The following is a 13415-nucleotide window of genomic DNA, read 5'->3' as shown; positions in this document are numbered from 1 at the left end:
CAGTACAAGCTGATAAAACATAATCCATCCATCCATTTTCTGATGCCAATGCAGGTCTAGTTCCTGTTGGAGGCAGTCAAAACAGAGACAGACAGATCTCACAGCCACCTCCAGCTCTTCTGGAGGAACATCAATGCATTCCCAAACCAATCCAGAAATAAAGTCCCACCACTGTTCTGCGTCTACCCTGCGATCTATTCTCAGTTGGAAATGCTTGTATCACATCACCAGGTGATGTGATGGTCAGATGACAAAACACCTCAACTGGCTCCTCTTGACGTGGAGGAGTAGCAGCTATGCTCCGAGTCTCATCCTAATCACCAAGCTCCTCACCATATCTCTGAGGCTAGAGACCAGATACCCTTTGAAGGAAGCTCATTTCCACCACTTATATCATGTGAAATTAGCAGTAGAGAAATCAGTAGAGCTGTTGCTCTGTAAGTGATTTTGCTTCTACTCGACCACCATCATAGTTTTCATGAGAAATGTAGATAAATGTGTTTATTCAAGTGTCTTTAGGTCATTAACTGTGGCTTTGTGGTATTTACATGTGAAGCTATTAAACTGATTGTAAAAATACATAAACGGGTTGGTCGTCTGCAAAGAAAATTTCACCTTACAGACAAACAGTCCACATGGAGTGCTTTTAAATGAATCACAGGAACTGGTTCATCTTTGAAGATTTATTGAAACTGCTGTTATATGACGATAATCAGAATGGACATATGCCGTTGACTAACCTTGCATAGGTTACAGACTATGCCTCAACAACAAATGACAAACGCTGTGCTCTCCAGTAAGAGCCTTTAAGATTAAAAAAGCAATAAAAGCAGAATAAAACAGACGTATTGCGATGTTGATGACTGCGGAGTTCAAGGAGGATCTCAGCACCCCAGCAAAGGGGAAACAAGTACGTTTATCATATTATTTTGTAAATGATGACTTTGGCTTGAGACTAAGAGGGAACAGACTTACTTAAGCTAAATGTTAAGCTGAACATAATTCGTCCCAAAGTAACCAGCTGGAAATCTTTTTATGAGTTTCTAAAAAGACAAACAATCATTCGAGTGTTTGTTTAAGCAAAAATATATCTCCACCAGCATAAATTTATGTTAATGTTAAGTTCATGCAGTTCAGTCTTCACTCATCCATGCACCTTCTCTTTACACTGCAGTGCTGACAAAAACCATCAGCACATAATCACCTTTTTTCCAAAAATCCATGAAACACATTTACATACTTTTTATAATTCTGCATCATAAGAATCATTTTCACTTGCGTCATGGCTTTTTAAATATCACAAAAACCTATGGAACATGACATAAGACAGAGTTTCTCAACCCAAAATCTGTTGGGTTAACTGTTGTAAATTGTGATGTACATTTTCTCTTCATTTTGAAGGCTTAACTCACTTTCATGGTCAGAATATAATTTAAAATCAGTTGTGAATGTCTGGATATTTGAATTTTCAAGGCTGAAAAATGCAATGGTGAACTTTCACAAGGAAGTTTCAATTTATGCCCTCTTCCAGATGATTACAGGCATCAACCCTTCATCAGCTACATAAGGTCATTCACTAAAAGTCATTCAAAGGTCAAGATTAATTATTAATTTTAATGTTGCAAAATTAAAACATAAACTATATTTATTTTGTTCATAACTGATTAACCTATAATTTTCATTATATTCTCCTTGAAGTTTCAGTTTTAAAGACAATTCCTTCTTCCATCTTAATTCAGTGGCAATAAAAAGCTTAAATATTGCTGAAAAATTCTCCAGAGATATTCAATTTAGAAAGAATCTTCACCACAAACCCCACAGATGTTGGTATTCATCAATAATTAGTAAAGACTCTTAATGTCTGATTTTAATGGAATGGAAACAATCACAGTCGGTAATGTTCCAACAACTGATTTCTTGCTTCCTGCACTCTGTGTTTGCACAACACTTTCTGTAATAACTCAGTCTTAAATACACAGATACGGATATACGATCTCCTCAAGGCGGAGAAACTCTGCAGTGATGGCTTGAGTCAGCAGTCCGAATAATATTTGTAAAAAATCAAACATCCTGTAATGAAAACGCAGATAGAATAAAAATGGTTGCTCTGTAGTTCATTTAATGTTGTCATCTGCAAATTAATTAATTGATCGGTTTGCGCATGGCAGCTGGAAGCTTCTTAAATAAATTCTGTTTACAGTAGTTATAAAAACTGGACTTTAATTTGAAAGAAAACTTGTTTCTCTTCCTCGCTACTGCATAACCAAATGATAAAGGTTCTAAAAATAACTACACACTATAAAATCTCTCCAAACACATGAGCTTTAATCTAGAAAATGTTTGTGTACCATCCGTGTGTTTAGCTGCTCTGATGATGATTTGGTCCATTCGGGTGCAGATATGTCTCTAACTCTGGCCTGCGGTAAACAAGTATGAACAAACAGAATTTCAAACCACAAGAAGACGACCGATCACCCTGATGTTGGATGTCATCACAAATTTAAACAGCTGTTAAGAAAAAAATATAGACATTTTAAATGTGATCCTTCCTTTAAAAACATGTGGAATTTGTAATTTTGCTCCCCAGAACATACTGCATGTTTAAAACGTAGCACCTTCGTTGCATGCATTAATTTTTCCATCAGACTGAAATGTTAATTAAAGGGATTTTTTTTCTTCGGCAGTTTATAAGACAAGCCTTAAAGGTAAAAGGATGATGACACACAGCCAAGACGCACAATAAACCTTCCTCCTGATGTTCCATCACTCACAGCAGCAATACATTTAAAGTTTCAGGAAGCACAAGAGTCCCAAATGAAGCTGTGCTCTGTGCCAGAAGTTAATCTTAAAATAAGAATTTTGGAAATCAGTAACTGTGACACAAAATACAAACATTTATGCATCAAGAAAACAATTTTTCTTATCAGTATCATGTAGCAATAAGACAACTTCTCGACAAAAAGAGATCAAATAATAATTTGAATCTAATTCTAATCATAGGCAGGGCTGAAAATAGATGGTTTTTTTGTTTGTTGTTTTTATAAATGGATGATAGTTGAGTGCAAAAGAGAGACTCCAGTTTGCTTGTGATAAAAATGCTGGCGCACACAAGAAGGCTCTTTTATCACCATGATGTCAAATCAGATCATTAACACGTTTTCTTGTCAGCAACATCTCAGAGTTGCAGGGAGACACTTCTGTAAACTCTTCTTGTAATGTATAATTCTGCACACAACAAGACTTCTCTCAGTTTATCCATAAACAAAATTATTGTGCTTGTATACATCGTGCTAAGCTGAAACTGTTCATGTGCATGAATAAATTAGAATAATTCTCTCTCACACACAAACACACTTTGTGCACGGATTATTAGTGTCTAATAGCTATTCATTTTCAAATTCATCTTTCATCCAGCCTGGAATTTGTCCAAACTGTTTTGGTATGAACGAGATTATTGCATGCAAAATTAGACTCATTTTAATTTCTGCATCTTATGGAAAAAGTTACCTGAAAATACCACCATGCATGTTTCAGATTATGTAGTCTTTTTCACATTAATAATAGTTTGTATTTTCAAGGTTAATAGCCAAGAAAGCATAAATATAATCTTGTGTGTTGCGTTTAACTTCATTTTGTGACTAAGTGCAGACTGATGAGTAAAATATGGCACCACATATACATTTTCCTACAATAATAATTAAAACATGGTGGTTACATAAATAAATAATTAATTGATTAACTTGAACTCTCTGTTTAGTTTTTTAGTGATAAATGTTGTCGGTCCCAGGTCCAGTCTGCACATGCCCACACAGACTTGAGTGAAAACAGCTGTGTGGGTGGCTGCAGAGGACTCCTCGGGTCACTGCTGCTCTGACTCTGAGGTTCAGCTTCAAATGTAACAGCAGCCTGAAAGTCTGCAGGTGTTTTTATCTGAAGTGAGGATCAGGATCAAAATCCAGCATTTTTATCCTTGATATTTTCCCACCAGAGAAACGTGATAACATTCATGTTCGTATTTCTGTGAAATAGACATGAGTCAGAATGTCGTTATAGCGACCACAGCAGAGCGGGCCGGCCTTACAAACTGAATAAAAAACACCAGCACAGTACTGGAAAAGTTGTGGCAGTACCTTCTAAAAGTTAAGGAAACTTCAGGGGTGAAGAACCTGTGATTGGACAGTTATTAATGACATTTTAAGCCTTGTCTCAAATCACTTCGAGTGAGTTATAAACGCTCCCAGCTAACCAAAAATGAAGCCTGTGTTTCCTCTGATGTCCACATGGTACAGTTGATATTTTATAAGTGTGTGTGTGTGTGTGTGTGTGTGTGTCCTGATCCTTTCCCTCTAGTGTGCCCTCACAGTCATGTTGTTGACTGGATGGATTTTTGGACACTTGGATGCAGTCTAAAACATTTTTTAACACTAAAAGTGATGATTAATCACTTACAGCTGTTAATGTCACTAAAAATTGACCGTGTGGAATTAAAGCCGATGTTTTAACAGAAAAAAATATCACAGCAGTCTTCCCTGACACAGGCAGGTTCTCCCCTGTACGAACAGCAGTGCCATTTTGCTGGCGTGCTGAGTGACTAACACCCGTGGTAATGTTCAGACGCTCTGCAGAGGAAACACTGAGGTCAGATCCACCATCATCCACACACAGGCAGAGGCTTTTTTCCTTTCACTCAGGACGAGCTTAGTAAAAAGCATCACAAACACGGCAGTGACTAGAGGCAGATGAAGGTGTTGCAGATCGATGACAGAAGTATCGTTCTCTGCAGTTTTTACTCTTTCCAAAGACTCTGGTCGAATCTCCAGCAGTTTTTGGTCCCCGGCATCAGAAGGTGGCAGTGTTCTGCTGTTCTGTTCAGTTCATAGGCTCCCTAATGCTGACATCTCGTTTTTGTGCCTCAGCTGAAGCCCTAAGTTCATCGAGGATGCCCACGCCATGTTTGTATTCACAGATTGCCAACAATTGTTAGATTTTTAAGAAATTTCTCTGAAAGTGAGATACTTTTTTGGTGAAACCACAAAATCTGCATTTTGCGCTAAAACCCAGGTACACCTGTAAAATCTAAAAAAATGTGACATAATTGAGAAAGAGCTTTGTAATAAACAGAAATCATCACCTGTTTTACATGGCGGTTTTTGTAAAGGCAGGAAATGTATGACTCTAGATTTCAAAGGTGTACCTAACAAAGTGGTCTTTGAGCTGCCACTTTTTTTACTTTTCCTCCAAATTAATTTTAGTTCTTTAAAAAAAGTGAAAATAATGAGCCGTAATTAGCACCAGTTATTGATCACATACTATTTTAAATTTATTTTTCTGTGTCGTTTCTGTGGCTATTTAAAAATGTTTGTTACCTTAATCAGTGTATACAGTTCTGTGCAGTTAGCTGGTATAAATAAGAAACTAATTTTATTGGTTTCATGTGTCTGAATAGGTATTTTGCTCCCTTAGCAGCTCATTGAAGTGCCTTCTTTTAGCATTCATGTGAAGAATTAAAGGAAGAACTGATGTTAAGTCATTTAAAGGTTAAGGCAGCAGGAAGAACTTTAGTGGTGCTCGGCTTTTATTCTCGAAGGCTCGGAGCTCGAGTGGAGGGTTAAACACCACCTCGGTGTTTGGATGATGGTGGATGAGGGTGCTGTTATAATCCCTCTTTGCTGTGCACAGAGGAGGGTACCTACATCCAACCAAAGCCTATCCAGACTTCAGCAGCAGAGTCCAGACTACTAATTTAAACCTGAAGCTTATGTGCTCTGACTACAGATATGGGCACAGATCAGATCACAGTCTGTAGGAACCTTCAGACAACATGCGAACTACGACACTATGACAGAGGCACGCTCACCGCAGGGTTTAGCTCTTCACTGCTCTTTCTCTGCTCATCACACCTCATCACCCGATCACCGATTGCCTCTTTCCTCATATCTATTGTAAGAAGGACTTTACACACGGCAATCACTCTATAATATCCCTCTTTATACACCTATGCACAGATGTACTGCACCAGCATGAGGGTCACCATCCTCAAACTGTCGGCCTTGGTTTCTGACCGTTTCCTTCATGACTTTCTATTAAATCGAGCTGTTTGACCTTTCTGTCCTGTTCTAATTGAACCAGCTGAGCAGCTCCTGTCCTTCAACAGTCACTCCATCTGAACATCCAACACATCACTTCCATGTTACTTTTCTAATGGGTAATATCTGGAAGGGCTGAGTGTCCGTGTGGTATACATACCATCAAACTCCAAATGTACCAAAAATAAGGAAATCTTAAATGATCCATATTTGAACTTTCCTGCACGAATGCTGTGTGTCATCATCCCAGAAAGCTTTTCTTTGTGTTTTTTAGGCCCAGGAATCAGGACTAAATTCTGAACATGTGGGTTCATCTGTGTTTAGTTCCATAAGTGCAGGGAGCAGTGCATCTTTATGGCAGGAGAAGCTGCACACAGTAAGCTCTTTGATTTTCTCTTGGAACGGGAGGCACTTCAGTCAATTTTAGAACGAGAAGGGCTTCAAGGCACTAAGACGCTAATTATAGATATATCTATGAAATTTGTTAAATATTACTGCTTTCCTTCTTGGGGTCATAAATCACATGAAATGATCCCATGCACTCCAAGATCGAAGCTTTAAACAAATGAAAACGGAGGATGAAATTCATGAGATCTTTTTTTTTAGAGATCATCGGCTATATCTCATTTTTTTTCTTAATTTGTTTTTCTTTTCTTCTTTTTTAGGAGATTTGTTCCCTCCGACAGTTTAGCTCCATCATGCACCAAATTCTGTCTTTAGCGCGACAATAATGAGAACACACATCATCATCATCATCCTCCACCTCCCCAGGTCCCTCCCAACTGCAAGCAATTTAATACTGACGTCATGCATTGAGTATACGTAGCTATACCATAGCTAATTAGGCCATAATGCTTTAGTATTTTGACATGCCATAATCTTCAAAAGAAGAAGAGTTCCTGTTCCCTTAAACATTCAACACTTAAATGCTCTGAAACAACTGAAATGATAAGAATAAGCAGCCAGTGCACTTTTGGTGAAAACAAATGAGAGAAAAAATCCAGGAGCGGGAGATGGAGCTCGACGCACAGAAGAATGTAGAAATAAAATGAGGTAACGTCTTGTGCATGCCGATATAAGAGAGAAGAGAGTCTCCACATGCTTCTATATAAAGGAGTGTTGCATGGCATCATACAGGGAACCTCCAGCCGACCCATAGCAGCAGCAGCGATGCACGTAATCCTTCACAAGGCTCGGCACGCTTCCTGTTTATCTCTGATAAGGTGCCTGAAAAGCCGGGGTCTACATCCGGCGTCACATTTTCCAAACTTTCCCTGGATGTGCCGCAGAAAGACACACCTGAAATAATCCACGCAGAAAGCGTTTCTTCAGGGAGGAAATCGTTCTTCGAATCTCAGTTGGGCTTTAATTATTTTTTTCTGTTCCTTTTTTTTTCCTGAAAGTTCGGCCTGTTGCACAAAACTTGGCAGGTGTCGGGAAGACATTCGATTCATTATTGTACAATTAGTCATTTCTACTATTAAATTCACAATATATGCCTTGCATATATGTCATTGTCTTAGCTTGCTTTTGATACTTTCTGAATCTTTTCTGTTACTTTTAAACCTACTTTTGATCCATTTTTTTCTGTGGCGTAATATCTCTTTGTCAAACAGTGCAGCACAGATAAAAGTTGTATTGCTTTGCTCTAAAGTTTTTCTTTTAATTCATCCTAAATTAAATCGTAATTATGAAAGGATTCTAAGAGGATAGTACCGTAATAACTCTGATAAAGGTACACTCCATCAGGTGAGTGTTCCTCCTTCCAAAAGGATGTGTTTTCTTTTTACACTGAGCTGGAAGAATGGTTAAAAGTGATATAAAACAGGACAAAGAAATACTCTTACTTTTCCATCTCTAGTTTGGGACAAAACACTGCATTTCCCAGGATGCAATGTGGGTATCTGTTTTGCAGCCTTTTCATATCTTTTAAATCCACAGGTCCAGTTTTTACCACAAAATTTAGTGTAGATAAACTGACAAGTTGAGACATTTAAACTAACTTCTGAGACTGTATATAAAAGATGGATGTAGCCAGTGTGACGATGGCACGCTTTGTTTTGTGAAGCCTCGTTTGAAGCCAGGAATCTGAACATGAAGCATGAGATCTGGGATGAATGAGGAACCGAGGGACACGCTCAGACAGTCACGAGGAAGCTCTGTTCTAGCTCCGCCCCTCTTTTATCGTCCCATATGACTCGAACAGGCCGGTAATTTCCAAAGTGTTTTATTCAGTAAGACCTGAAACCAGCAACTGAGACCATAAACTCATCAGGAAAATATTGCTGAACTGAGAAGTCAGGTAAGCAGTAGGCTCATTTTCTCATAGACTTCTCAAAGAGGGGTCATCCACTGCAGAAGACGGAATGCAGGTTTAAGCCACCTCAGCACTAGCTTCACTCTTTATACCTTTCATCCATATTTTTATATACAGTCTATGGAAATCCTTGACTAAAAGTAAAATTAGCGAAGCTTCCATTTAATGTTTAAACCATTAGAAAATTGAAGGGTGCAAGTTACTAAACTTTGTCAATAATTTCTCAAATGTTTCCCCGAACCTGCAGATTTTTGTACTATTGCCAAACAAATGTTTTTCTCTTTTTTTTTTTTTTTTAAATAATTTGACCACATGTGCATTAAAGTCTCCACAAATGTCTGAATGAATCAATGCAAAGATGAGAATAAAATGCACCAATGGATATAAAGCATCCAGATATTTCTACAATATTTACAGCGGTGGTCGCATGCCGCCTCACACGTCGGTGAGCAGCTTGCCCTTGTTAACACAGTTCTGGCTGGGAGCTGTGCAGTTGGCAGTCCTAAGGTTAGCTTCCCTGAAGTTGTCAATGCTGTTGTTTAAGTCCTCATCTATCTCCATGTACTCCGACTTGCTGACGACTGAGGAGCTGCGGCGACTCGAGTTGGTGTCCGACGCCAAGTTCTGGTTGCTGACGTTGAGCAGCTGGGCCTGCTCCTCACCCTCCGTCTCCCGGTGGTAAAAGTAGTTGAAGTTGGACACGATGACTGGCACCGGCAGCGCGATGGTTAACACTCCGGCTATGGCGCAAAGCGAACCGACAATCTTCCCTCCGATGGTCACAGGGTACATGTCCCCATAGCCGACTGTTGTCATCGATACCACAGCCCACCAAAAAGCATCTGGGATGCTGGAGAAGAACGAGTCCTTCTCCTCAGCCTCCGCAAAGTAGACAGCGCTGGAAAACAAAATCACGCCAATGAAGAGGAAGAAAATGAGCAAGCCCAGCTCCCGCATGCTGGCCTTTAGAGTTTGCCCCAGAATTTGGAGCCCCTTGGAGTGTCGGGACAATTTAAAGATCCTGAACACCCTCACCAGACGGATTACCCTGAGAATGGCCAAAGATGTGGCCTGCTCCCCGCCACCCTTACCCTCCCTGTTGCCTTGGTCGTCGGCCAGCTCTGTGCCAAGAGTGATGAAATACGGGATTATAGCCACAATATCGATAGAGTTCATCATGTTTTTGAAGAACGCTGCCTTGCTTGGGCAGGCAAAGAACCGAACTATCAACTCAAAGGAAAACCAGATGATGCAGAGCGTCTCCACCACAAAGAAAGGGTCTGTGAGGACGCTTGCTTTGTAGTACATGGTGGTGTTGCCGACCATGCGAATCCGGTCGTTGGGATCCTCCTTCAGCTCTGGTAATGTCTCCAAGCAAAAAATTACTATTGAAATAAGAATGACCATCACCGAGACAATGGCGATACCCCGAGCTGGCCCCGAGCTCTCTGGGTGCTCGAAGAGGAGCCAGATCTGCCGCTGGAACTCGTTCTCAGGCAAAGGTCGCTCCTCCTCCCGAATAAACCCCTCATCCTCCCGAAACTTCTCCATTGCCTCAGCACCGAGTTCATAAAACTTTATCTCCTCTGAGAACATATCCAGCGGCACGTTGACCGGCCTCCTCAGCCGTCCTCCTGACTGGTAATAGTACAAGATGGCGTCAAAACTCGGGCGATTCCGGTCAAAGAAGTACTCATTTCGAAGGGGGTCAAAGTAGCGCATCCTCTTCTTAGGGTTCCCCAGTAGGGTTTCCGGGAACTGGGCGAGGGTCTTCAGCTGGGTCTCGAAGCGCAGCCCTGAGATGTTGATAACCACCCGCTCACAGCAGTCATGGTTGTCGTGGTCATCATCAGGCGGGTAGGGGTCCTGCGGGTGACCCGGCAGGGTGGAAGTCTCATCCATGTTTTCTGTGGACACCACAGTCATCCTTCCTGGCGGGTGGAGGAGAGAAAGAGGAAGTTTAGGTGTAGAGGAGAGAAGGAGGCGGTAGGCTGGAGTGGAGAAGCTCCTACTGCGGCCAGGAGCTGTGGAGAACCTCCCTCTCCATCATCATCATCATCCTCAGCACTATCGCCATCACATCTCTTTTTTCTCACCTGAAAGACAGAAAAAATGACATGCCGTCACTCAAACATGGTTTTATTTCACCGCAGACATGTTTCATTGGCTGGAGAGCTTCCTGTTGTTGAGAGGGAAGAAAAAAAATCCTGCAGCACCTCCAGAAGCCGCGCTGCATCTGCTGTAATTTTACCGCATACATCAGTACTCGAGTTTGCAGCCCCACTGCGCACATCACTCAGCCTTCAGCCACGAAAAGCTTTTCACCTTCACACCAACACACAGTTTCAACCTGAATCCAAGTGATGAAGATGACACATAAAACCCACCTGAGCAGAGCTGGAGAGCAGCAGATGGAGATCCTGTGCACCTTCCCCAGCCACCCGCCACAACCTGGGGTTTAATATCGCTTTACAGTAGCTCTGAAATATTAATAGACTATGTTGTCTTGGTCAACATCCGTATCCTCTTGGTGTAGGTTTTCAGTGTCGATCGGAGAAGCCCGCAGAGAGAGGAGGAGGAGGAGGAGAAAGAAGAGAAGGAGTAGGCTTCAGACAGCAAAAATCCTGACTGACAATTTCTTAAAATCATGCTGGAAAAAAGATAGAACTCCCAAGAAGAGCTGGCTCTCAGTCTGAAGGGGAGGACTGGGAGGACTTGGCACTGCAGCAGCATCCGCACTCAGAGACTCTCGTGATTTTCTCTGCGGTAAAAACGGTTAAAAAAAAATCCGAGGCTTTGAAGGAAAACCGGCTCAGGAGAGAGTCCGCGTCCGGGAATTTGGAAGCATATTGCAGGATTTCATGAGGAGAAAGACAGAGAGAGGGAGAGGGAGAAAATAAGTGAGCGACAGAGGGAGGGAGGGGAGTGAGGAAGAGGAGGAGGGGGGTTCGACGCAGTGCAGACAGACTGTAAAAGCCAGCAGGTGCTCCGGTCCTGAATGTGCGCACAAACAGCGGAGAGTCGTGCAGCAGGTCGAGCTGAGCTGCTCGGCTCCTGTCCGTCAAGTTCCGCTAAAATCCACATGAAGGATCCGCGGACACGCGCCCCACAACGGCAGGAACGAGAGCGAAAGAAGCGCACTGCATCATGGGTTATGTAACCAGTTCGACGTGTTTGTGCTGCAGGTGTCTCACAGCGAGCAGGTCTCAGGTTTGACTGCAGGAATCTGCAGAGGATCAAACTGGCCTCTGTAATTGGCTGCTGAGCAGTTTGCGACAGTCAGACCTGCATGCTGGTGTAAATACCCCCGTGTTGCTATGGAGACAGAGAAAAATCAGCAGACTTCATCTGCTCTGACTGTGTAACAGAGAAAAATCAAGAATAAAAAAAAACAACTTTATTTAAACACGCAGAGAGCCTCATACATGAGAGGAAATATAATTATCACCATCATGTATGGAAGCTCATTAATGCCAAGAAAAGAAACTCACCAACAAAGTGGAATGAATTACAAAAACAAAATCCAGGGGGGAAAAAAGTAAAAGCATCCTGAATTTTATTTCAAAGATCGAAAATACAAAAGAATTTAATCATCATATATTTACAGTCAACATCTAAATTACTTGAAAAAAACTGTTCTAGCAGCTTAAATGACAGAGACCCTCAAAAATATTTAGCTTACAGAAAACAATGGAAAACTTGCCAATGATCAACTTAAAGGCTATTATGTTAAAAACTAAGAATCAGATTAATAAAATAATTTGACTATTAAAATATGTTAACCCTCTGGGGTGCTGGGGTCACCGTCAAAATCACATGACCAATTTAAGACGACACAGCTACAAGATGCAGTAAGTCAGAGTCTCCATTTCAACTTGGGTCGAAAGTGCAGACTTCAAACTACATACCAGTTTTTGAATTGTGTCGATGGGCCACGTAAAACCAGAGTTGTGATAAAAAATACACGCGATGTTTTTTTCTGGACAAAACAGTGGTGTTTACAGCGGGAAGGACGGTAAAAACGGCGTTTTCTACAGACAGCGCTAGCAAACACTCTCTGCTTGCAGTGTAGTGATGGGTCGTTCGCGAACGAAATGGCTCTTAGAGCCGGCTCCTTATCGCGAGCCGTCACGTGGGTTTTTTTTTTTTTCTTTCTCTCAGCCTCTCTCTCGCACTTTTTTCCACTTCACTCTGCACGCAAGCCTTGTGCTTTACGCTGGGCAGAGGGGGGAGGGGCGGTAGTTACACTCAGTAGCACAGGAACATTGCCAGAGGAAGAGAGAGAGAAAGAGAGCCAGGGACAACAACGTCACATTAGAAAGGTATAGTAATCATCCACAACTATTTTCGGTTGCAGATGATAAAGGATTCAGAAAGTTTATTCATGCAGGTCCATATGACAGAGAATATGCAGCTTCTTTTTGTTTTCATATTTTAATTTATATTTAATTGTGTTGTGGTTTGCAGTGTTTTGTGTTGTTTCACTTTAAATTTGTAAAAGGAAAAAGCTGAAAATTTAAATAGTTAAAAGTTGAAATGTGAATAGTTGATTTTTGTATTATATGATTTATTTATTACATTTTATGTGGAGTGAATAAATAAAAGTATATTTACGGTGGCCCCTACAGACGAAGCACATACAAACTTCAAATCACGTACGAACTCTGAAGCACAAACAAACCCTGAAGCATGTACAAACTCCAAAATACGTACAAACTCCGAAGCACGTAAAAACTCAGAAGCACATAAAAACTCAAAACACGTACAAAAGACAACATAAGTGCTCCAGGATGCTGGGCGCAGTGTTGAGCTTTTGTTACCTAGTGGCTACACAAGCCAGCAAGTACCAACGACCGGATTTGGTGTGTGGTAGTAACAGGTAAATGAACTTTTTTTAAATTTATTTGAATATATATGAGTGCCTGTGTATAAATACACAAACAATACACACATGCTTTCAATTGTGTAATTTAAGTGATCTAGTAGCTCTGCTTTGGAAGTTCAGTTCATGC

General features: G+C 41.1%; 1 protein-coding gene across 1 annotated transcript; it reads right to left on the bottom strand.

The window, feature by feature from the left end:
- Positions 1–668: 668 nt before the first annotated feature.
- kcna1b (potassium voltage-gated channel, shaker-related subfamily, member 1b) lies at positions 669–11669 on the bottom strand. Its single transcript, XM_084909191.1, has 2 exons — positions 10791–11669; positions 669–10499 (listed from the first exon to the last, which is right to left on the bottom strand). The coding sequence occupies exon 2, from the start codon at positions 10327–10329 to the stop codon at positions 8839–8841; it is 1491 nt and encodes a 496-aa protein (XP_084765317.1). The 5' UTR covers positions 10330–10499; positions 10791–11669; the 3' UTR covers positions 669–8838.
- Positions 11670–13415: the final 1746 nt, after the last annotated feature.

The sequence above is a fragment of the Perissodus microlepis genome, chromosome 17 (genome assembly GCF_051167445.1).
Source record: "Perissodus microlepis isolate ML-2025 ecotype Zambia chromosome 17, ASM5116744v1, whole genome shotgun sequence".
NCBI lineage: Eukaryota > Metazoa > Chordata > Actinopteri > Cichliformes > Cichlidae > Perissodus > Perissodus microlepis.
The sequence above is the reverse complement of the archived record's forward strand: the minus strand, read 5'-3'. Positions and strand labels throughout refer to the sequence as shown.

Bases quoted from the DNA above. Each gene is read 5' to 3' on its own strand.
- kcna1b (XM_084909191.1), bottom strand. From the start codon at position 10,329: ATGACTGTGGTGTCCACAGAAAACATGGATGAGACTTCCACCCTGCCG.